The following is a 24,367-nucleotide window of genomic DNA, read 5'->3' on the forward strand; positions in this document are numbered from 1 at the left end:
CACCGCGCGCCGGAGCCCAGCTTTCGCGCCTTACGAGAGGCAAGCGCGCGGCCGCCACACGGTCGGCCGCCCCCGGGGCCCGGACGCGAGCGCGCGGGCAGGCGCGTTGGCGTTTGTGTGCACGCGCCCTCAGACGCGCGAGCGCGCGCGGCGCCTGGGAAGGTGAAGAAGGAAGCAGAGGGGAAGGGGTGGGGTTGAACCGGGACCGGGCCTCGCGCATGCGCGCTCCGCGCACACCATTTGGCGGGTTTTCCTTGATTGCTCGGTTTTGCTCCAGTCCTCGAGATGCTCCGCCGTAGCTTTTAGGAAGCAGGACGTTCTCCCCAGAAGAGCGAGTTAACGAGATTTCTGCTTCCTCCCTTCGGGTGTTTGGGGCTTCTCCCAATTAAAATAAGGCGCTCCTCCGTGACTGACGCCTGGGACCTCCTGACCGCCTGAGGGCTCGGGCTGTTTGGCCCCCTTCCGTCTCGGTCTCCCGAAGGGTGAAAGGATCAGGGGAAGCTCGTCCTGCCCCTCGATCTCCACGCCGCGGGTTCCTTAGACTCCGGTCCGAGCTCGGTGGGCCGGACCCCCGGCCGCCCCCTGGGTCACCATGAGCGTGTCGGCCCAGCGCCTGGTGGAGGAGTTGCAGATCTTTGACGTGGATTGCGATGAGGCTCTGGCTGAGAAATGTGAGTCCCTCGCCTCCGCCCCGGACCCCAGCGGAGGTCCGCGCTCGCGCTCCGTGTTCCCGGTCACGTAGAACCCAGAGGGGGGCCGCTTCCAAGCCCCACCTCCCCTAGATCGGACCTCTTGGTCGTTGGGAGGTGAAGAGTGAATCCAGGTGTTGAGATTCGGGATGTGGGGACTTTGAAATGTTTGCAGCGTGCTCTTGGATCCCAACCCAAAAATAAAAATACGAAGCACCACTTTAAATCAACGCAGTTTCGGAAGGGTGCACTTGGGACACGCCAGGTTCAGACTAGGCCCGGTGGCAAGAGCTGGGAAATTATTTAAGCCTCCATAACAGAGCAAGAGATGGGGCGTGGGGGGGGGGGGGGGGTTGCAATATGGCTTTTTATTCCTGGCTCCTCCCTTTCCAGCCTCCTCTTTAAATTTCTGCTCATCCGTCGTTTTCCATCAAAGCCGCTGGTGGTCTGTGCTAATATGCCTCCCTTGAGGTGGGTTTCCAGAATTGAATTTGAGCTTTAGTAGGAGCTGTGGGGAGCTTGTCAGCTGTTTACAGAGGGAGAAACAGCCTGAGCTGGTCCCTGAACCCCAGTCCCCTCTCCTCGGGTCCAGTGCTCCCTGTTATTGGTCAGGCTCTGGGCCAGGAGCAGTTTTCAATACATAAAACCAGGATGCAAACATGTTAACTTAACGTGAGATACCAGAATAGTCCACGTTCGTATGCCCAGTGCGTTCTTTTCCAAAATTCCTGTTGCTTCCATTTCCCAGAACTACTTTGGTAGTGACGTTGGCACGCTAGGCTTTGAATTCATAATCACTAACCTCACTGGGACTCTAACGTTGCCGGTCAGACCATATTTCCCTGATCTGTTCCCCTCTGCGTGTCCTGGATGACTGTTTGCCACCTTCTCCTCCTTTGACATCTTTCTGTCCCACTCAAAAGCTGATGAACTTCTTGTTTCACCAAGGAAATAGAATTGGAAAACTTTCGTAAGTTACCACCGTTCCTTCTTCCCACCTACCTCTCCTTCCGTCCTATTATAATGAATAAATTCTCCATATTCCTAGCAAAATCCAGACCCTCCACTTGAGTCCTAAATCCCATTCCTTCTCACCTTAAGAACATCACCCCAGTAATTCTAAACTCTTTATATTTTCCCTTTTTCTCGCTCTGAGAGCTTTTTCCCCTAATAGCGTAGAAATGTGGTTCTCGCTCCCCCCCCCTTTTTTTTTTTTAATGTTTATTTGTTTTGAGAGAGAGTGTGTGAGCAGGGGAGGGGAAGAGAGCAAGGGAGGTAGAATCCCAAGCAGACTCTGTCTACACTGTCAGCACGGAGCCTGATGCGAGGCTCAAAACTCAGGAGCCACAAGATATGACCTCAGCGGAAAGCAAGAGTCCGATGCTCTACTGACTGAGCCACTCAGGCTCCCCTTGCTCCTCTTTTAAAACATTCTAGGGGCGCCTGGGTGGCGCAGTCGGTTGGGCGTCCGACTTCAGCCAGGTCACGATCTCGCGGTCCGGGAGTTCGAGCCCCGCGTCGGGCTCTGGGCTGATGGCTCAGAGCCTGGAGCCTGTTTCCGATTCTGTGTCTCCCTCTCTCTCTGCCCCTCCCCCGTTCATGCTCTGTCTCTCTCTGTCCCAAAAAAAAATAAATAAAAACGTTGAAAAAAAAATTAAAAAAAAAACATTCTATTGACCCCCATTCCAATTCTCTCCTCCCCAATTACACCAAACCTCCTCGAAAGGGCTGTATATATTTGCTGTCTTCATTTTTCTCCTCCCTCAGCCCATTTCAGGAAGCTTTTTCATCCCCAGCACTTTGCTGAAACTGTTCCTCTCAAGGTCACCAGTGACCTTCACCTAGCTAAAGTCGGGTGAATTTTCAGTCCTCGTCTCAAATTAGCCGCATTTGACGGTCGTGTCCTCTTTGAAACACGTTTTTCTCTTCGCTTCTCAGACACTACACCTGGTTGTTTTCTTACCTTGGTTGTCACCGCTTCTCAGCTCGTCCTGAGCCCCAGACGGGCCCCTTAGTCATCTCAGCTGGTCTCGTGGTTTTTCATCCCATGTGTTGCTCGTGATTCCCAGATGTGTACATCTTAGCCCAGACCTCTTGCAGAACTGCAGGCTGGTCTGTCCTACTGCCAGCTGAATATTTAATGGGCATCTCCAACTCCATGTGTCTAAAAGCCAAGCTCCTGTATGTCCTCACGGTACTTCCTCTGCTGTCTTCCTCACCCTTCCAGGGGCTCAGGCTGAAAACAGCCTCATCCTTGACTCCTTTTTTGCTTCACATCAGCGAGTCCCACTGGCCTTACGCTCAGGATGCTTCCCATCTAGAGCCCAACCACTTCTTCCCCACCTCCGCTGCCACCACCTTGATCCCAGCCACCATCACCTCTCACCTGCATTTTGCCATAATTCTCTCTCTCTCTGTCTCTCTGTCCCTCTCTCTTTTTTTGAGAGAGAGAGAGACAGAATGAGTCTTCAGCAGGCTCCACGCTCTTCGCACAGCCACGTGTGGGGCTCGATCTCATGACCGTGAGATGGTGACCTGAGCCTAAATCAAGAGTCAGACGCTTAACCAGCTGAGCCACCCAGGCACCCTGCCATGATTATCTTAATTGGTCCTTCTGAATCTGCCGTTGTCCTCTTTAGTCTATGCTCAACACCGCATCCAGAGTGATCCTGTTCTGTCCAGACTCTCTAGTGATTTTCCAGGTTACTCAGAGTGTTAACCAGGGTAATTACAGTGGCCGGCAATCTGCACCTTCTTGACCCTTCGGCTCATCTTCTGTCTCCTTCCTCCCTATGTTCCAGCCATAGCGGCCTTGCTGGTCTTGCTTCTACCTCGGGATCTTTGCTTGAAAGCTCTTTCCCTGAATACCGCACGCCTCACTTCCGGTCTTCACTCACTGAAGCCTGCTCTAATCGTTGTGTTGAAAAATACCAACCCCTGATCCCTTCCCCGGCTTTATTTTTCTACACAGCACACGTAACCGTCTAACATCCTACAGATTTTTACTTATTTGTTTTCTGTCTCCAATAGTAAGCTTTGTGGAGACCAGGATTCTTCTGTTTTGTTCACTGCTGTAGTCTCATGCCTGGAACAGTGCCTGGCCCTAGTGGGTGCTGAATAAATATTGATTGAATAAACAGAGGATTATTTTCACTTTTCAAGGGGAAGGCTGCAAGCAATGAACTGAGTTCTTACTCATCCAGTTTTCCTTCCTACAGTGGTAGAGCTGTGCATTCTGTATGGACAGAATGAAGAGAAAATGGCCACTGAGCTTATAGCCTTCTGCACCAGCATAGGTAACGTTCGCCTGACCTCAGAGATCCTGAGCTCTTTTGAGCATGAGGTAAGAACAAAATGTAAGGAAACTAATCCTGAAATTCGCGATTTTTGCTCTTGAGGGAAGGCGTTGGGATGTGTTGAGAAGCACAGGCTGTATAATCAGGTCTGGATTCTGGTCCCGATGTGCACTTGGGCAAACTATAGAACCTGTTTCTGGGCCTCCGTTTCCTCTTCTGTTAGTGGTTCTAATTACCCATATTTTTTACGGTTATTGTAAGAATTACATGAGAATGGGTATAAATCATCTAAAACTGTATGTCGAGTGGTAGGTCTTCAAACCATTGGTTTTGTTACTAGAATTAAGTTCTTAGAAACAAACAGTCACGGGATAACTGTTCCTTTTTAGTCTATCCTGCATCCTCATAATTCTTACTTTGAGGAATTTTAGATATATGTGATTACGTTTTGAACGCCTACTTCACGGCTGTGAAAAACACTTTCTCTGTTACTTGACTACACAATAATATATATTCATTATCTTTTATTCCTCAGTGTCTGAGCAAAAGATTGCCCAAAGCCTCGCACAGAGCCTCCGGGGATGGTGGGCACGCAGGAGCTAGAGACATTGTTTCCATACAAGAACTGTATCCTTTTCTGCCCAAGGTCTTTGCATCAAGCCACATGCTGTGTTTCATAATTTGTGTAATTTTAAAACAAATAGTAGGGGCACCTGGAGGGCCCAGTCAGTTGAGGATCCGACTTCAGCTCGGGTCATGATCTCGCGGTTTGTTGGTTTGTGGGTTCGAGCCCTGCATCGGATTCTGTGTCTGCCTCTCTCTCTCTTTGCCCCTCCCCGACTTGTGTATATGTGTGCACGTGCTCTCTCTCTCTCTCTCTCTCTCTCTCTCAGAAATAATAAATAAACTTAATAAAATAAAAACAAATAATAAAAAGTACGTACTGGGGCGCCTGGGCGGCTCAGTTGGTTGAGCATCCGACTCTTACTTGGTTCAGGTTATGATCCCAGGGTTATGGGATCAAGCGCCGCGTCAGGCTCTGCATTGAGCACGGAACCAGTTTGGGATTTTCTCTCTCTCTCTCTCCCTCTGCCCCTCTCCTCCACTGGCTGTCTCTCTAAAATAAAAAAAAAATTTTTTTTAAGTACCTACTATTTAGATTTCTTATCTAATCAACCATCGCCTTAGATTTTGGTTGTTTTCCTTAAACACTTTTTTTTAGAATTGAAGTGGAGGAAGAAGAAGAGACCCTCTTGAACTCTTACACCACACCCTCTAAGGTGAGTATAGTGTTTGGAAATGCTTTCTACAAGTAGCATTTTTTTTTTTTTTTTTTGGTCTTTATTCTAGAAACATTAAAACATTCTCACAACATTTGAAGTTCTAAGGGAGAGGATGAACCACGTATACGGTTCCTGCCACGTCTGCCTTTCCCATCACGGGCATAGATGCGCTTACATAACAGCAGTCCTTGTGACCATGAAGCTACCCTGCTTTTTTTTTTTTTTTTTTTTCTTTTCAGTTAGCATATCATAAAATGTTTACAAATACAGTTTCTCCATAATTACTGTCTGTAAAAGTTACACAGTGTTGTATCAGGCAGAAGTCCTACAATGGAATAATGCAGTTCTGGTGTTGGATCCCAGTGTAAGAGGCAGGATAGGATAAGTGGAATAGTGTTGCCCTCCAAGCCTGAGTCAAAAGACCTAGGTGACCTGGGGTGAGTCGTTTTATCTGAGCTGCGGTTTCCTCAGCTATACGATCGGGGTGCTTTTGTTCATTTACTGAGCAGCTGCTTAGTGCCAGGCACTGTACGAGACCCCGGGTGAACAGTGGTGAATGAAACGAGCATGGCTGGGCTCTGCCCTCAAGAAGCTTAAAATGTGTAGAAATTCATAAGCACGGAGCAAGCCTTAATGTTTCAAAGCAAGTTACCCTGTGAGAAGGAAGGTGAGTAGCTCAGGTGTGCCTGTGGCGAGCAAGAAAGCTAAAAACGTGCCCCGTGGAGGTGCTGACACAAAACAGGCACACACCACATACTATGTGAGCCTCCTGCGACTTCCCTTAGCCTAAAATTGAAGAGATCTGAAATCAGCACTTGACTGTCCCCCTAGAGATGGGCTTGTCCGGGAGCCCACACCTTACTAAAAGGTACCTCCGCTCTTGCATTCGTTCGGGCCAGGAACCCTGGAGACCTCCCCCAGTCTTCCTTCTCTCTCACACCCCACATCCAACTCCTCCACCAGTCCCGTCGGCCCTCCTTCCAGAATCCGGGTCCTCTCCGAGCCCTGTCCACCAGGACCTGTCACCACCAGGCCTGCAGCGCCGGCGTCTCCTGAGTGAGTGGGATGGCTTCCCGTCCTGGCTTCTTTCACTCTGTCCGCCTCCAAGCAATTCACACAACAGTCGGCGCTCCGTGCCCCTTTCGGATGCAAGTCGGACTAGGTTTTTCCTGCTCTCGGCTCTCCCCTGGCCCTGCCATCGTCCCTGATAACGTTCAGAAGGTGTGTGAGCGTCTGTCCGGAGTTGGCCCCACTCCCTTGTCTTCCCACCCTCCTCCCCACTCTGGTGGTCTTGCTCCTCTTGAGACACATGACACGTGTCCATCTCATATGCCCCCTGCCTGAGGGAACAGCTCTGTCTGCGAGAGCAAAGCCCCCTCCTCTTTCCCTCCCCCGTTTTCTTCTCTTGCTCTCTTTTTCTCTGTGGAACCCATTGCCATGAGACCTGTTCTATATTTACTTCTTTGTTTTAGTCTGCCTCCCTCCCTTAGAACGGAAGCTCCCTGCAGAGACGTTGCTTTGTTCGCTGCTGTTTGCCCAGAGCCTGGCACATTGGTAGTTGTTGAAGGACAGCTCTTCTGGATGAGCACGGTTGCCTCGGCTCCCTGGGTAGGATCAGCCAGAATTGCGGGACCCAGCGGGGCTGTCACGTGTCAATCTGACGGACAGCTTCACAGCCCCAGAATTTATCTGATCTGTCTGTATGTCCGGAGCTGATCACGTTCTTGGGGACTGACTCGCGGTAACCCAGCTCTCAGTAGACTGACACAGAGATCAGATGCAAATTCACTTGACTTAATGTGGAAGTATGTACCCTCCCAGCCACGGAGACATCCTACCGAGGACACCCGTTCCTGCTACAGAGACATCTAGGAGGCTCAGTTATGCATCACACTTGGTGACCAGGGAATCAGAGTTGAGTGAGTCGGACTAAAATGAGCAAACAATATGAAATGTATCTGAAGCTCAGGGGAGACACTGTGTGGGCTGAGCTAGAGGAACGTAAAATACTCAGAACAGGAGCTGGCACACAGAAACTGCTTGATCATTGTTAGGCCACACATCAGTGGCCTCCTGACAAAATAGTCATGGTGCTGAACGTCGGTCTTTCCCACACGAGCGGTGCCACAGTGAGGTTGCCAGGCCCTTGTCGGGTCTCAGAGGCCGGTGTACCTGTGCTATAGGGGGTGAATGTTCCAGTGGCCTTGGTTTATCATCATTATTTGCCTTGTGCAGCTGACAGCCACTCTCTGCCTCCAGGCTCACCGTAAATCCAGTGGTTATAGTCTGGCTTTCCTCATGTCCTGCCCGACAGGGGAGAATGCGTTAGCCCAAGGATTTGAAGTTCCCAGGCCGCCAGCGTTATATTCCTAGCAAGTTAGTAAACTGGCATCCTTGGCTGTAACTTGGGTTTCTGTGTGGCGTGAGCATGTGCTCACCCCGGCTTATGGGAATATGGTACCCTCAGTCACTTGTCCTCGCTGTGAATGAATACTGGCCTGTAGTGTTGATAGACCTCATGAGCTTGGTCAGAGCGCATCCCCAAGAAGCATGACTGGAGTTGGTTTATTGACACAATCAGCTTTCGCTGCGAGGGCTGAGGACGAGCACCGTGAGACTGCGTTGTCTCCCAGAGTAACCTCCTCTTGCCGCGTCCTGGGAGACAGACTGTCTTTCTCTTGAAATACTGCCACACCACCTTGGCCCCAGAGTTGGACAGCCCCTGTGTATTACAAGGGTCGTTTAAGAAAATAGTTTGAGAATGTATAGCAAAACCATAAAATCTTATCCATCCTTTGGTCCAGTAACTATCCCTAGTCAGACTCTTCCCTAAGGAAATAATCCAAATTATGGGAGACGCTATCTGTGTAAAGGTGGGCATCTCAGCATTATTTATAATCACCCAAAACTACAAGCATCCCAGACATCCAGCAGTAGAGAAGTAGTTATGTAAATTATTACGTAGCAATTTAATTAGCACAGCTACTAAAAAGGACAAAGTTTTTGATAATGTGGGGAACTGCTCATAATTAATATAGTGCAAAAAAAAGTAGTATATGTAATATTCAAATTAAGATTTGTATTTATTTATTAAAAAAAAATTTTTTTTTTAACGTTTATTTTTGAGACAGAGAGAGACAGAGCATGAACGGGGGAGGGTCAGAGAGAGAGGGAGACACAGAATCGGAAGCAGGCTCCAGGCTCCGAGCCATCAGCCCAGAGCCCAACACGGGGCTCGAACTCATGGACTGTGAGATCGTGACCTGAGTCGAAGTCAGACGCTTAACCGACTGAGCCACCCAGGCGCCCCAAGATTTGTATTTAAACTAAGATTAAATATTAGAATTTATATTTTTTTAATTGGAAAAATATTAAAATACCATTAAAAAAGAGTTATTGTAGGGGCATCTGGGTGGCTCAGTTAGTTGAGCATCTGGCTTCAGCTCAGGTCACGACCTCACCGTTTGTGGATTTGAGCCCCGCGTCGGGCTCTCTGCTGTCACTGTAGAGCCTGGAGCCTGCTTCTGATTCTGTGTCTCCCTCTCTCTCTGCCCCTCCCCTGCTCATGCTGCTTAAAAAATAAAATAAACATCTTTTAAAAATGGTTCTTGTGGGCTGGGCCGCAGCAGTCTCTGGCCGTGGGCAGGAAGCAGAGGGGTGAAAAGAAAATGGTTATGGTATAAGAGTGGTAGCATAAGGGTCTTTTTAAAATCTAATTTCCATTCCAGCTACTTAATGACGGTCTTGAGTCCGTTCCCTTGTGTTCTGTCCCCAGTCATCCCCAGCAGATAGCTGTAGTGGCATAACTTCTGTACACAGCCAGGAGGAGCCCAAGGGCAGGGAATCCACCGCAGGCCAGCTGGCCTCCTGCTTGTGGTCCCAGCAAGGGTTTTGTCTTTGCTCTGCCACAGTCGTCTGTCCTAGGCTTTGGGGAGCGATGAATCTCTGAACTGTGGGTTTCATCCTCCTTCCTGGGCATATCTTTGGATTCTTGGTTGACGAGAAAAAAACAGAAAACAGAAGTGACCGTCAATGAGGTGTTTGCTAAATAGTCTCCAACTATGAGCTCAACCATGTTATCCGCCTGGAGTTGTTCCTATCTCTAATTTTGAAAACGTGCGGGGGACTTTGCCAAAATGAGTAGTAACGTGGTTGCATCCCTTCTGAGGAAACCGTGGCCGCACAGGTCAAAACCGTACGCGTCGCACAATTCAGCAGCTGTACTAAAGCAAAGAGGTGGGGGAAGAGAGCGACCACGTGAACAATTTGACAGGACAGATTGCCTGCTTGGCAGTCTTTTTCTGGGAAATGTTGGTACTTTTTCATTATTGCCTTCAAAATGGGGACAGGATTCTGATGGATCTTGGTCATAGCCGCTACAGATTTCTATGTGGGCTTATGCTTGGAGATGAGGCTTTAAGAACAGAACCAACCCAGTCCTACCTTGTGCCCTACATTTGGGCACCATGCTTCTCTTCCTAAGGGGCTGTATACACTCGGTTAGCAACTTGCATCTACAGTGACTGGGATTCTGTCTTCTGTTTTGTTCCTAGGGTTCTCAGAAGCGAGCTATCACCACCCCAGAAACCCCCCTAACCAAAAGAACTGTGTCTACTCGGAGCCCCCATCAGCTTCTCTCGCCGTCGAGTTTCTCTCCAAGGTATGGATCGGAATGAATCCAGCTGCCAAACAGCAGGCCTGCCCTCCCCTTTCTCTGGTTATCGCGTGGCTGACGCTACAGAGTGACCCTACTAGATGCAGGTGGACATGTACCTCCGCGGTGCCTGGCCGGAGAGCCTCGTTTCTCCCTGCCCTCCCTGCCTTCTCTTCCTGTGTGGAAAATTACCATGTCTTCCAGTAGTTAAGGAAACTCACTTTCCACCCACTTTTCTGGGGCTCATTTCCTAGATCAGGAACTGATATCTTCTGTGGAAAACAACCTATCTATTCAGAAGTCCTGGAGTCTTAGGAGTCTTGCCAGTCGAGACAAATAGGTTTCCACCTGCCTCTGTTAGTTCATTTGTTGTTGGGTTTCTTCTTCTTCTCTTAAGCTGAAGTATTTAGTTTTTAAAAAGAAAAGCAGGTCTCTGCGTTCATAATGTTGTGTAACCCGTTTATTGTTCCTCTCTCAGGTTACAACTAGTTTCTGAGAGGTTGCTTGTCGCTGTGACTCTACACGGACTTAGTTGGCATTTTTATCCCCGCTGCCACCTCTGCACATAAATCCACAAAGATCACATGTGATTTTTTTTTGAAATCCGTAAATGACATGTCTTCTGTTGGAGAATCCCATAGGTGAGGGCCCTGCCGAGTCAGAGAAAGGTTTTGGTGTTGCCACATCAGGATGAGGCTAAGAAGCAGTCACGTTAACCGTTTAGGGAAATACTGACTGCCATCGGCCACCACCTGTGCTTCGGATCACGTCTTCCAGATTCAGCAGAGCTTAAGATTTCCCAGCTCCTTCTCTTGAGAAAGGAGGTGATCGCAATCATTCCAGATGAGCAGTCCTTGGACTCTGATGGACAGTTAACGCCAGTTTGGTCCACTCCTGCTCTCAGGTTTCGGACGTGAGCTTTCTAGACTTCCAAGGGCATCTTTGAAACTTGCTGTATAGACATGGTTCTCATGAGCTGAACCAGCACTATCACGGCGGTTATAATCTCTAAATAAGCAGTCGCTCAAAATGTCATGGCGTTAAAGGGCCGGTGGTCATGGCTGTCCCACAGAGTTGCTCTGGGAGGAGCTTGGAAAAGTCGGCAATGCACTGCCTAGGCATTTTTTAATGCACGCTAATAAAGCTGACGTCAGAGACTGGTTTGGTAATTTATGAAAGTAACCTCTAAATTATTCAAGTAGAGGCGGCCCTGGAGAGCGAGGTGATTAATTGAGCTCATTTTCTGTAGCCTGTCTGTCCAAAGAGGGACTCATAGCACCAGTTGCAACGTCACCCACATAAAACTGGCCCCTGCAGAGTCTCGGCACATTAAATGAAGACCGTTTGAAATAGACCTCTCTGTGAGCTGTGTGCACGACCAGAGGATTAGAGGGCCTCACTGTCATCCAAGCTGTTCAGCAGTATTTGTGTGTTTTTGTTTACCAGTCAGTGAGAGGAAATATGAGAACTTGTCAGTTGAGCCTTGAAGGATGGGAATATTTGTTCACCAACTGACTGAATTCATTACATCTCCACCTCTGTAGACACTGGGGAAAGTTGATTAATTCCTTTTAACTGTGTTTTATTGGGGTGTCTACCTTAAACTACATCGTGAGGTATTAGATGTGCACAGCAACTTTGGGCTTATCCACAGCCAGGCTCTGATGGTATTCTAATAAGTGCAAAAAAAAAAAAAAATCGTAAGAAACCAAGGAAAGTGATACTTGAAACTTGCTTCTTAATCAGTTCAGCGTTTGGTTTGGTTTGGTCTCGCTTTGTTTCATTTGAAGCCAGGAGAAAACCCTTTAAAATCTGTCTCTGTCTCTAAACTTACCCTCATTCCTAGAATTCCTTAAAGGTCCGGGTATGTCCGACCCCATTAAGCTGATTAGATTTCGAAAATGTGAGGCCAGCTTGACGTTTGTCCAATCCCCAAGGTGACCTCATTGTATTCCCCTCTCTTTAGATACAAGTATAGTAATATTTACCTGTTTTGCTTCCGATCAGTGCTGCTCCCTCTCAGAAGTACAACGCGAGAAGTAACCGCGGAGAAGTGGTTACCTCCTTTGGCTCAGCACAGGGAGGGTCTTGGTCTGGAAGAGGAGGGGCTGGCAATATCAGCCTGAAGGTCTTGGGGTGTCCAGAGGCACTAACCGGGAGCTACAAATCAATGTTTCAGAAGCTTCCAGATATTCGAGAAGGTGATTGTTTTTCCCTTTGAAATTCTGGAGCGGTGTCTGGGTGGCTCAGTCGTTGAGCGCCCAGCTTTGGCTCAGGTCATGATCTCATGGTTCGTGGGTTCAAGCCCTGCATCAGGCTCTGTGGTGACACCTGAGAGCCTGGAGCCTGGATTCTGTCTCCCTCTCTCTCTGCCCCTCCCCCACTCACACTCTCCCTCCCTGTCTCTGTCTCTCTCTCTGTCTCGAAAATAAATAAAACATTAAAAAATTTTTGTTAAGAAAGAAGTTCCAGAAAGCTATAAAACCACCTGGAAAGGTATAAAGTAACAAAACTTTAGCAAGGCTGGTAGAACGAGTCCCAAGGTTGCCTTTGAATACAGAAGTCGGTAGGTGTCCTCCAGATGCCCCTGTTAGTGGAGGGACATGAGTGGAGGGGATGCTCTCAGTAATTCTCCCAAGTCACTTTGCCTCCCTAAAGAAAAGTGCTAAAGAAAAAGCACGCAACCATTTCCCAGTGACAACCACTTGCACTATGTCAAAAAAGCCCAAGTGAGGTCAAAGACACTCACGGCTTCTTCCTTGTAAAGAATGGAAGACGCTCCAGGTTGGGCTTGACTTCCCCTAAACCTCACTGATGACCAAAATAAAAGGAAGACTGGGTTGTGGGGATCCGTGCCGACTCTCAGGGATTCTGCCACACGATACGTGGCCAAATGGAAGGCCACTTCAGCAACCCGATTTCGAGAGATTCGTTAGGCTTTAGAAAGACGTCCTGGACGCCCTCCTGCTTCTGGCTGACTTTAATATCTTACAGCGTGCGGTATTTTCTCCCCTTGGCAAGTGGAACGTCCTAAACGCGATACTTTTTCCCCTCTGGGATTTCAGTTCTGACCTGCAAGATAGAAGAACTCGGCAGCGAACTTAAGGAACATTACCAGATTGAGGCTTTTACTTCCGTTCTGGTCCCAGCTCAAGTAAGAATGGTTCTACCAGTTCTTCCCAGTTACTGTTGTACTTTTTAACTGATGGGGAACAGGCATCGTTCTTGCGTCCTTTTTTACGTCTTGCCTACGTTCTAGTTGGAACATCCGTCTTGGTCGAATTTGATAAAATGGATCCTTCTGAAGAAAGATCTACAAGAACTGTCGGGTTTTGTGACCAGAGACGGTCATTTTCTGTGCACTTGGTTAGGGTCTTGTGCTCAAGCAAAGACTGAGGCCTTTTCCTTTTAGCGGTAAGGCAGGTGCCCCATGGAGATTTCCTACAAATAGAAGCATTCAGTTATCAGGATATGAGGACAACGGCAAGGATAGGGAGTCTAGAAGTGGTGACTCCTAGTCTCCCCTAATCTGGTCTCTGTCCTTAGGGACCAACTGTTGCCAGTAGTATCTTGAATGGTGATATCATCTGGCATATGGATCAGTGCTTTCTCTCTAAAACATTTTTTAATCTAAGGGGAAATGTGTTCTAGAACATTCCTTATGGTACTTCTGTCATTGTTTGCATTCGGAGAAGATTGACCAGTTGGGGAAGATATGCAAAACCATGTCATAGAAGGAAGTTTGGGAAAAGATTAGACTTCCTCAGTCGGCCCCCAGGAGTGGGAACAGGATAGAGGAAGCCCCGGGGAGAGAAATTTCAGCTCAATTCAGAGAAGAACTTCCTGTTAAGAGACAATATGGTATATGGTCAAGGATATGGCTCTGGAGCCAAACTTCAAACCAGACTTTACCCACTCTTTGACCTTGATTAAATTATGTAACCTGTTGGGCTGATTTTTCTCATTTGTAAAGTGAGTACAATAACAATATCCACAGTTTCACAATTGTGAAAATTAGACAGGTTAATACACGTAAGCCTGTAGAACAGTGCCCGATGTTCATGAGCTTGGTAGACCTGAGCTACTGTTAATAGTCGAAACTGTCCAGAGATGCAGTGGGCTGCCTTGGGGTGCAAGTTTCCCTTTACTTGAGATGCTCAAGCTTAGGTGGCCACTTAGAGGGGCTCAAGCATGGGGGGGGGGTGCAGACAGACCAAATGCCATCTGAGTGTTCGTTCTTCTGCCGTGAGAGGCAGCGGTGATTCTCGTCAATATGATGCCCCGCCAAAAAATATTTGCCGTTTGGGATTTGCTTTGTGATTTATTCTGTTGACCTCAGGTTTTGAGCTCCTGTCCCAAAGACTGTCATTCTTTTGTTACACCTTCGGTAGGAGCCTGTCACTCTGCTGGGCCAGATTGGCTGTGATACCAACGGGAAGCTGAACAGCAAATCCGTGATTCTTGAGGGAGACCGGGAACATTCCTCAGGGGCTCAAATTCCAGTGGATTTATCTGAGCTCAAAGAATACTCTCTGTTTCCCGGACAGGTGAGATGGGACGCGCGAGGGCTGTTCACCCCGTAGTACGTGTAGCGGGCTGCAGCTCTGGGGACGAGCATTCTGTCACCGGCTGCCTGTCCCTTTCAACCTGGGGCAGTGGGGGGTGTAGCTAGAGCCCAGGCTCATGGGGATTCCAGCTTTCCCCCAGTGCTCTGACCTCGGCTCTGGGATCTGTTGCCGGGGTCCAGCTCCACCCCACAAGATGTGTCATTCCGGCCACATTCCTTATCCTCTTGAAGCCAGAGTGTCTTCATCTCTAAAATAGGAATAATAGGGGCACCTGGGTGGCGCCGTCGGTTAAGCGTCCGACTTCAGCCAGGTCACGATCTCGCGGTCCGTGAGTTCGAGCCCCGCGTCGGGCTCTGGGCTGATGGCTCGGAGCCTGGAGCCTGTTTCCGATTCTGTGTCTCCCTCTCTCTCTGCCCCTCCCCCGTTCATGCTCTGTCTCTCTCTGTCCCAAGAGTAAATGAACGTTGGGAAAAAAAAAAAAATTTTAAAATAGGAATAATAATTCTTACCTCATAGGATCATTACAAAAAATTAGGTCATCCGTATAGAGCATAATTATTACTAATACAACCTCTTTGTTTTCTTTCTTTTTTTTTTTTTTTAAGTTTTTTATTTATTTTGAGAGGGAGGGGGAGAGAGAGAGAGCAAGAGTGAGTGAGCACAAGCAGGGAAGGGGTGTGGGGAGGTGGCGGGGCAAGAGAGAATCCCAAGCAGACTCTACACTGTTACGAACCATGAGATCACGAACTGTGAGATCATGACCTGAGCCGAAACCCAAGAGTCAGACACTTAACCGACTAAGCCACCCAGGCTCCCCAGCCCCTTTAATTTGTTTTCTAAAAAAATACCCCACGTTTACAGCTACAAAATGAGATAGCTGGACTTAGTACCTAATTTTTTTTTTTTTTTAAGTAAACTATCCCCAACGTGGGACTCAAACTCACAACCCCAGGGTCAAGAGTCGCATGGTCTACCCACTGAGCCAGTCAAGTGCCCCGATACTTAATAATTTTTAACTGTATCAAAATAGTTTATTGCTGACTTGTCATTTATCTCCCGTTCTGCTTCTTGTCCTTCAGGTTGTCATTCTGGAAGGAATCAACACCACGGGTGGAAAACTTATTGCCACCAAACTCTACGAGGTACCCCGGCAGTTGCCCAACCCCCCCACCCCCCCACCCCCGCTTTGCTGCAGGCACAGTACATGCAGTTCTGACTGTCCTGGAAACTCATCCCTTTTGAGAGCCTATCTGTTTGCTTCCCAATTCTCTGTAAAATGGGAAGCCACCTTTAGGCCAGGGGTCAGCAAACCATTTCTGTAAAGGGCCCGAGAGTAATTATTTCAGGCTAATTTACAGGACATACGGTCTCTGTCACAATGACTCAGTTGTGCCGCTGTGGCATAAAAGTGCCATGGACCCCCCCCATAAGCCAATGAGTGTGGCTCTGTGCCAGTAAAACTTGATTTATAAACATAGGAAGTAGCCAGATTGCATCCATAGGCCCTAGTTTACCTATCCCTGCTCTAGGTGATAATCCTCCACTGATTTTCACATAGTGCAAGCAAAAGTCTCAGATTCCCTGCTGTCCGGTCCTGGCCTAGGGAACTGGTACTTTAAGCACCTGTCTTGAGTTATATTATGAGATTAGCCGTGACCTCCCATTACATGGATTTCTTGGTCACTCTGAGCCATATAGAAGAACGGCAGGTATCGTCAGATCTGTGAGCTTTTAGCTCCAAGGAGCAAGACTGAGGCTGCTTTCTTATGCATCTCAGCCCTCCCCCACCACCCTCCCTCCCACCTGCAAATGCTATCTGCCCGCCCCCCTCCCATGCCGGTCAGGGGCCACCCCTTTTTTTAACCAAAGATGGTGCCTGGGGTAAGGCCTCAATTTAGCTTTTCTCCTGTCTTTAAGGGTGTGCCGCTTCCATTTTATCAGCCCCCCAAAGAGGATGAAGGTAAGTCTGGGTCCAAACGTTGTTTTGCTAACAGTGAATATGGTGGACGAGGTTCCTCAGGCCCTGAGAAAACTGCAGAAGCTGCCTGGGCGCACCCTGGTGGAGGCTAGGGGTGACAGCAGATTGGTGGCTTCACAGGCGCTTTGTGGAAGGCCGGGGTCCGAGCCCAGTGAGCGTTGCCACCTGGGTTCTGGCTACAAGAGGCATGCCATTTGTATCTGGAAGTTACTTTATGAGAGGGAGAATAGGAATAGTTTATATAAAAGAATTTCTTTGGATGCACTGTGTTATCCTGGATGGGATCCGGGAAGAGAAAAGGGACATTAGCGGAAAAGCTAGTAATACCCAAATAAACTCAGAAGCTAAGGGTAATGAGCCAGCGTTAATTGCTACGTTTTGACAAATGCACCATAGTCAGGACGCTGGGGGCATTAGGACATTACGGGACGCTGGGGGAAAGGTATATATACAGGAGCTCGGTGCTGTCTTTACAACTTTCCTATGTTTCTAAAGTTATTCCAAAATAGCAAGTTTATTTAAAAACTAGGCAAATTTAAGAAACAAAACATAGAGGAAGGGAAGGAAAAATATAAACAGAGGGAGGCAAACCACAAGAGACTCTTAAATACAGAGAACAAACTGAGGGTTGCTGCAGGGGTGCTGGGTGGGGGCATGGGCATTAAGGAGGGCACTTGGGGTGGGCACTGGGGTGCTATGTGTAAGTGATAAATCACTAAATTCTCCTGAAATAATTATCACACTGTATGTTAACTGACTTGGATTTAAACAAAATTGAAAAATTGAAAAAAGTAGACAAATTTCTAAGGAAGCCCAGAGTCATTTGATAACCAATCTAGAGGGGAAGGGACAAAAAGAAGTATTAACAGACTGCCTCAAAATAATTCAAAGCATTTTTGAAAGCAAAGCAGGAGACTATTGAGGACTCACAATGAGATGGCTGACGCCAGGGTATTGTCAACCCCCTGTGCACATTGGTAGTGATGAGGTCATTCTTGGAGATGACCTAGAATCAGGAATGCAGTGTAGGAGTTTGTGACATTGCCCATTGTATCAGAAGATAGGTGTTTCTGGCAACACGAGTAGTTTGGTGATATTAGGTCCACTTCAGGGGGCGAAACGAAATTGGCATGAGATGCCCGGAGCCTCGCTGTATGCCAGGGAAGCCTCTGGAAGCAGTTGAATAGGTTATTAACAAACATTTTTGACCAAGGTGTTGAGCCGGGCACTCGTGGAGACAGAGTAAGACATGGGCCTCGTCCAGCTGGCACTTGGTGTTTACTCCAGGGTTTACATCTCCTGTAGGCTCCTCAGAACCAAATTTAACTTTGTCCTCTGCCCTATCGTTGCATGAAACTTACTCTTCTCCCTGAACTGTCCATCTCATTTCATGGGGTTCCTGCTCTGGTAGACCAGTAACGGCCCCCCTCCCCCCCCCGCCCCGGTCCCTGCAACGTGTGAATATGTTACTCTATATGGCAGAAGGGACGTTGCAGGTATGCTTAATTTAAGAATCCCGAGTGGGGGGTTAGCCTGGACTGCACAGGTGGGCCCAGTGCAATCACAAGGGTCTTTGTAAGGGGGGGGGGGGATGGGCAGAATGATCTGAGTCAGAGATAGAAATGGTAGGCTACCGGCTTCGAAGGTAGAGGAAGGTTCACGAACCGAAGAATGCCAGGCAGCTTCTAGAAGCTGGAAAAGTCAAGGAAACAGTTTCTTACCTGGAGCCTCCAGAAGGAACACAGCCCTGCCAACACTGATTTTAGGACTTCTGACCTCCAGACCCGCGATAATAAACCTGTGTTGTCTTTAAGCCACTAAGTTTGGGATCATTGTCCCAACAGCCATAGGAAGCTAAAACACGTTGAGAAGGCAGGGATCTTCGGGTTTTGTCAGTGAGAGCCACAGAAACTGGTTCAGACTTAAAAAGAGAATTTGTCAGGGGAAATCCAGCTAGCCCACAGGTAAGAGAGGCAGCTAGGAGCGCAGACTTAGAAGAGGGAAGGGCCTCACAACTCGAGGCATCCGGCTAGCAGGTATTCCCCAACTATGTCGCCCGGTTACCTCTGGCTGGAATAGGTCAGCTCCACCCTTTTTTCTGTTCTTGGATAGTTCACCTCAAGATTCCAGAACCAGGGAGAAGAGCGTGGATGGCTTAAACTGGTCAGACGTCTGTCTCCGGGCCAGGGGACGACAGTGCACTTAATTTGCAGCCCCCGGACTGCTTTGCGGAGGAGAGGGCTGGCTCTCCCAAAGGAAAGCCGACGCTGTGGGGAAAAGGGCAGTGTGTGACAGGTGGCCAAACGCCATACCTCTGTGCCGCTCACGCGGGAATCCCATTCCGAGCCTCACACCCAGCCCATCTGGACTCCTCCGTGGACCGCGTTCGGCAGCCACGCGGGACCACCAGATGTTCCCTCACGCCAAACACACTCAAACCGCACGCTCTCCAGGAGACTGCCTTGCCCTGGCTCCCGGAAAATCCTACTTACAAGCATAAGCAAAGCGAAATAAGCCAGTCACCAAAAGATAAATATTGGGTGGTTCTGCTTACATGAGATACTTAGAACGGCCAAAATCATAGACAGGAGAATGGGGGCGGGGGAGGAGGAGTTAGTGTTTAATGGGAACAGAGTTTCAGTTTGACAAGATGAACAGAGTTCTGGGAAGGAATGGCAGCGATGGTTGCCCGGCATTCTGGATTCTTTGAATGGCACTGACACGTACACTTAAAAATGGTTAGTATGGTAAGTTTTATGCTGTGGTTTTTTTTTTTTTTTTATTTTTTTATTTATTTTTGAAAGAGAGAGAGAGAGACAGAGCATGAGCAGGGGAGGAGCCGAGAGAGAGGGAGACACAGAATCCGAAGCAGGCTCCAGGCTCCTAGCTGTCAGCACAGAGCCCGACGCGGGGCTCGAACTCACGAACCGTGAGATCATGACCTGAGCTGAAGTCGGACGCTTAACCGACTGAGCCACCCAGATGCCCCTATGTTGTGCTTTTTTTACCCCAATAAGAAAGGGAGGCAGCGCATTAGCAGACCTCACCTTGATCACGTCTCTCCCGATTGCTTCCTCCCATCGCTCACGTGTGCTGCTAGCAAACCGCCTGTCATGCTCTGGCTATTCGCGTACTTCCCCGTCCCTGGCAGCTGATGGAATATTCTTTGAGGCTGGGAATGAGGTCTTATTCTTGGATTCCCAGAATTGTACACCTAGGGAGACTCCATTAATTGAATCCTGGGGCGGTTTTTTTCCCTTATCGTCCTTTCTGCCACCGTTCCGTTTTCTTCTAATCAACACCTCATGATCCTTTGTGTCTTAGATTTTGAGCAAAACATGGTCCTGGTGGCCTGCGGGCCATACACGACCTCCGACAGCATCACGTATGACCCCCTGCTCGATCTAATTGCCATCATCAACCGCGACCGGCCAGATGTCTGCATCCTGGTAGGAAACCCTCCTGGGACAGCTTCGCCTCTTCGGTCAGGCGGGGGGTGGGGGGGGGGTACCAAAGGGAAAACTGGGGAAGAGACTTTGGGAAAAGGCCCAGTGTTGGTAGGAGGCAGCCCCCCTCCATCCAGGGTCACAGCCGGGCACCCCCACCCCATCTGCTACCTGTCCCGGGCTCCACGCGCAGCCCGGAGGGACAGATAGATCCCGGGCAGAGAACCACTAGGAGGGTATGTGAAGGTGCTCACAGACACTGTGTGGTTCTGACACCTTTGTTTCTCTCCCCTTGGGCCTGTTGCAGTTGGGACCTTTCCTGGATGCTAAGCATGAGCAGGTTGAGGTAAGTGACCGGGGCTGGGATGGGCAAGTGGCGGATTCTTGCGTTCAGTTGAGCCCTCGCTGTTACTTCCAGATTTCGGAGTTTATGCTGCATCTGTAACAAACCTAAATTAATCCCTGTGGCTAAACAGAAAAACATCGTAGCGGGGCATTTTTATAAAGATACGGAATTTGAAGGCTTCACTTCCCCAGCACACAAGGCCATTTGGAAGCTGGGGGAGGGAAATACAAAGCTGTGAGTCCTGGTGTCCCCTTGGGACACTGCATGCGGAGGCGCAGGGCACTAGCTCGGATGCAGGTGTCCATGGGTCGCGGAGCCGCACGTGCAAAAGCGCCCCACCAGGCTGCTGCCCTCAGCTCCTTGCCCCACACCATGCTGTCCCTTGGTGCATAAAACACAAGTGGCCCTTCCCAGGGCATCTCTCGGCCGAGAGTTGGTGCCTCCTACCCTTCTCTCTGGATATTGTACCTTCCACAGAAAGGATTTCGAGACGCTCTTCCTTTTAGTCTTTCTCTCAGCTTACATTCCAGGGGATTTGGAATTCCTCCCCCATCTCCTCTCCTGCCCCCTGGTAGACTCCGCTCCTTGAGGACAGAGACGCGTCTCTTTCGTCTTTGTGTCCCCTCCAGCTCCTTGCTCAACAGCTGGCCCCTGAGGTCACTAACGTGTTAGGCAGGTGGATAAAGGCCAACGCCTACCCTCTAGATCGGTGTCCCTTCTTCTCTTGCAGAACTGTCTGCTGACAAGTCCATTTGAAGATGTCTTCAAGCAGTGTCTACGGACAATTATTGAAGGGACACGAAGGTCAGAATTCAGAATGTTGGACAGAACCTTAAGCTGCCTAGTTTCTCCAGGGCTTCCCAGTAGGAAGCTGAAACTGATGGAAAGCAGTGGTAGCCCCTACCCCCTTCATCCTTTTGAACTACAGAGATCGGATCCAACTCTTGACCCTCAAGTGCACCGACGCCAGGTTAAGAGGCATCTCTGTCAAACACAAAGATAAACACACTTGACAGGAAAACGCTTCATAGACTTTCGCTCTTCCCTTGCTTGTTCTTTTACTTCCTTCCTTGTTCTCGCTCGCCTTTGTATAAGCTCGTTCCATGGGAATCTTCCCAGCTGATTCTGAGAAGTGTTTGATGAGTTACCCAACAAAATCCCCAGGGGCCCCAAACATCTTGCTGCGCGAGTGATTGTTTTGGGGTGAGCCCAAGTCCTTCCTCGGCGTCAGAGCTTCCCTGGGTTTCGAGGGGCACTGCTGACGGCCAGGAAACCGTGGTAGAAACTCCCAAGAGGGTGGGACCTTGGATCCTCGCCGTAGACCAAGGGGAAGGGACGGTGAGAGGTCACAGTGGCGATGAAAGAGTTGAGCGGTTCTAATTTGAGAGAAAGGGCACTGTTCCAGGAAGAGTCTAAGCTGCATGTAGGAAGTTAATCAGGAAGCTGACCTCCTCACTTCCTGTCCCTGCCCTTCCAGTGCCAGGGTTTGAAAGGAATTGGGGTAGGTGATGGATCTTCTTCTCCAGGGATTTGCTCGCCTGTAGCTGAGCTCATAAAAAATACACATTCCTGAGGCTAAGCTTTTAAAAACGAGTCTGTAACAAAGGTGGTTCTCAAAACAAGATGTATAATCTTCCGCCCATCTGCCGTGAGAACTGATCCCAGAGTCGATTAGTCGTAATGCTACCTTCTTGTATGGGTAGCACGGCCAGCGTGGTAGGCCTCGGGGATGGGGGAAGACACCCTCTAACTTACCTGCCAGTGGAGGACTTGAGTCGTGCCAGTGACAGCCTGCATGCGACTGGGTCTCCCCTTCCCCCCCTCCCTTCCACAAAGGAAGACCATACAGTGCCTGCCCTCTTGCCTCCCACGTTGTTGTGACCCTGGCCGGGTTCATCAGAGCTGGAGAGTGCCCAGTGCTCCTCCTCTGAGATCACCCCCCTGCCCCCTCCCGGCATCCGGGAGCAGGGCCGGTGTCCCCTTATTTCGAGTCCCCTGGGGATGGGCAGGGACCTGCATAGCAGTGCCCAGTGGGCTGGGTGCTGTCCCTGTGACATCGGGTTCTGTTTTTGGTTCCTCGCCCCGTGTGGTGGTGACAGCAGTGGGACAAACAAAGAACAAATGGGGCATTGTCACTGTGGGGTGAACACCCAGCGCCGCCAGGCACTTTCATCTGTGGCCAGTGTGCGCCTCAGGGCAGGGAGAGCCGCCCCCCCTTCCCCTAACTGTATATAAGTGGTCAGCGTCTCCTCGTTAGGGGAATTTATTTTTATTCCTGAGAGTTCAGAAACGCGGAGCACAAAGCTGATTTATCAGTAAAAGCCAGAACTATTGAGGAAGCACCCCCTCCGCAGAGAGCTGAGCCGCAGAGGGAGCGGCCGCGGGGACCCTCCCACCGTGGTGCCTGAGGGCTGTGCAATGCTCAGCATAGTTGGAATTTTCTTTCGGATCCCTCCCCCTACAGCCACTTCATAACCATGAGCGGGAGGGCTGTTTTCTCCTTAACCGTTGCTCTTCCAGAACCTTCGCTGAAACAGAGGGGCCAGCTGCACAGCCGCCTTTCGTGTCCACCACAGACTGAGCCCGTGGGGTCCAGAGCACGGCGAGTCCCATTCGGGTCCCCCCGCCGGGCCTTGGGAAATGATAGTGCGCTTTTCCATGTCAGAGGGACCATAGCATGCAAAGTATCTGTGGTCTCAAGATCCTTATTCTCTGTTGCAAAAGTCTCAGTTCACACTCTGAGCAGGTATGACAAACAAGTGACAGATGTGACCACAATCACCAGTGCCTTTATCCCTGTACCTGTATCTGGGAAGGCCACACATTTTAAGCAAGAGAGGGAGCTGGCAGGGAGAGCTGTTGGTGAGTCTTGAACATGCCCCCAAAGTGACACTTCGCGCCTGTGTGGTTTGTAATAGGCCCCACTGCCAAGCACCGCTGAGGGAACCAGGGAAACAGGATTTTTTTTCCCCCTTTCCTCTTTTGTGTGGCTGAGGAGGATAAACAGTTGGGTCCCAGAGTTCCAGGTTTTTCTTCGATTACATGTTGTCCCCTAGAGATTCCCCCCTTCTGCCTCCGTCAGGGGGAATCATTGCTTTTGCTGTTGCTGTTAAATATTCCTGTCATTTGGCAACACGGGCTGCTGAGAAAAACTTGGGGCCTCGCTTCCGCACGCGAGAGGCACGGGGCTGGCTCGGGGAGAGGCCACCTGCGTTCTTCCCCATCCCTCTGAAGGTGTTTCTGTCTCCGTCGTAATTCAGACCGAGCGTTCTGTCGGGAGGGTCCAGTTTGATCCCTGAACGGGAAGGCCGTGTGTGCAGGCGGTCGGCAGGCCTGGCCTCTCCCCGGGAAAGAGCCCCGGTCAGGGAGACTAATGCCCGGGAGCTGCATCTGTTTGCGTAGCGCGAAGACGCAGAACTTTGGGTTCAGCTCTGACTCTTTGGTCCAAACCTTGTCTTTCTAGATTTTCTATATCCCAACTTCTCCCCCTTTTCGACCAAACGGTCCCATCCCTTACCCCAGTAGAACATCAGAAGAAAGCGGAACACCCGGAAGGAAGCATGTCCTTGGTGACCTGAGCCTCGTTGAGGTAGAAGGGGAGAGATGAGAACAGTCGTCTTTTGCTCCCAGTGTCCCATGGGAAACAGCACCTCTCCTTCTAGAATTCAGTTCTGAAGTTCCTCCCTGGATGTAGGCTCTCGTATTAAGCTGCGACATCTTCAGTCTGTGGCCCAGCTGTTCTAACTCAACTGCGCTCATTTTTCTCCCTCTTCTGATGCTTTTTTTTTTTTTTTTTCCTGGTGCTTTTTTGACAAAGTAGCTCTGGCTCCCACCTCGTCTTTGTCCCATCGCTGAGGGATGTGCACCACGAGTCCGTGTACCCACAGCCACCCTTCAGCTACTCCGATCCGCCTCGAGAAGACATCAAGGTACCAGCATCCTTTCCCTGAGAAGCAGGCGGCCCGAATCCAATGTGCTGCGGGGGACCCAGCTCTTCCCCCTAAGCGGAGGGAGGGGGGTGCCTTTTGGGGGCATGGATAGGGCCTGAATTGTAAGCTTCTCTCTTTTTTTTTTTTTTTTTTTTTTAACGTTTATTTATTTTTGAGA

At 49.5% G+C, this 24,367-nt stretch overlaps 1 protein-coding gene across 2 annotated transcripts in view; it reads left to right on the forward strand.

Moving 5' to 3' along the window:
* Window positions 1-207: 207 nt before the first annotated feature.
* POLA2 (DNA polymerase alpha 2, accessory subunit) overlaps window positions 208-24,367 on the forward strand; it is a 27,230-nt gene continuing 3,070 nt past the window's right edge. Inside the window, exons 1-14 of one of the 2 annotated variants that reach the window (XM_040466167.1) lie at window positions 208-671; window positions 3,908-4,032; window positions 4,521-4,612; window positions 5,208-5,265; window positions 9,822-9,928; window positions 11,930-12,123; window positions 12,988-13,076; window positions 14,314-14,469; window positions 15,570-15,632; window positions 16,408-16,450; window positions 19,793-19,917; window positions 20,222-20,260; window positions 20,991-21,064; window positions 24,081-24,189. In XM_040466167.1, coding sequence (XP_040322101.1) covers window positions 593-671; window positions 3,908-4,032; window positions 4,521-4,612; window positions 5,208-5,265; window positions 9,822-9,928; window positions 11,930-12,123; window positions 12,988-13,076; window positions 14,314-14,469; window positions 15,570-15,632; window positions 16,408-16,450; window positions 19,793-19,917; window positions 20,222-20,260; window positions 20,991-21,064; window positions 24,081-24,189 — 1,353 coding nt within the window. In that variant the 5' untranslated portion in view covers window positions 208-592. The remainder of the gene's footprint in view (window positions 672-3,907; window positions 4,033-4,520; window positions 4,613-5,207; window positions 5,266-9,821; window positions 9,929-11,929; window positions 12,124-12,987; window positions 13,077-14,313; window positions 14,470-15,569; window positions 15,633-16,407; window positions 16,451-19,792; window positions 19,918-20,221; window positions 20,261-20,990; window positions 21,065-24,080; window positions 24,190-24,367) is intronic. The other variant, XM_040466168.1, reaches the window with a different exon arrangement.

The sequence above is a fragment of the Herpailurus yagouaroundi genome, unplaced genomic scaffold (assembly GCF_014898765.1).
Source record: "Herpailurus yagouaroundi ecotype Mexico unplaced genomic scaffold, PumYag 569, whole genome shotgun sequence".
NCBI lineage: Eukaryota > Metazoa > Chordata > Mammalia > Carnivora > Felidae > Herpailurus > Herpailurus yagouaroundi.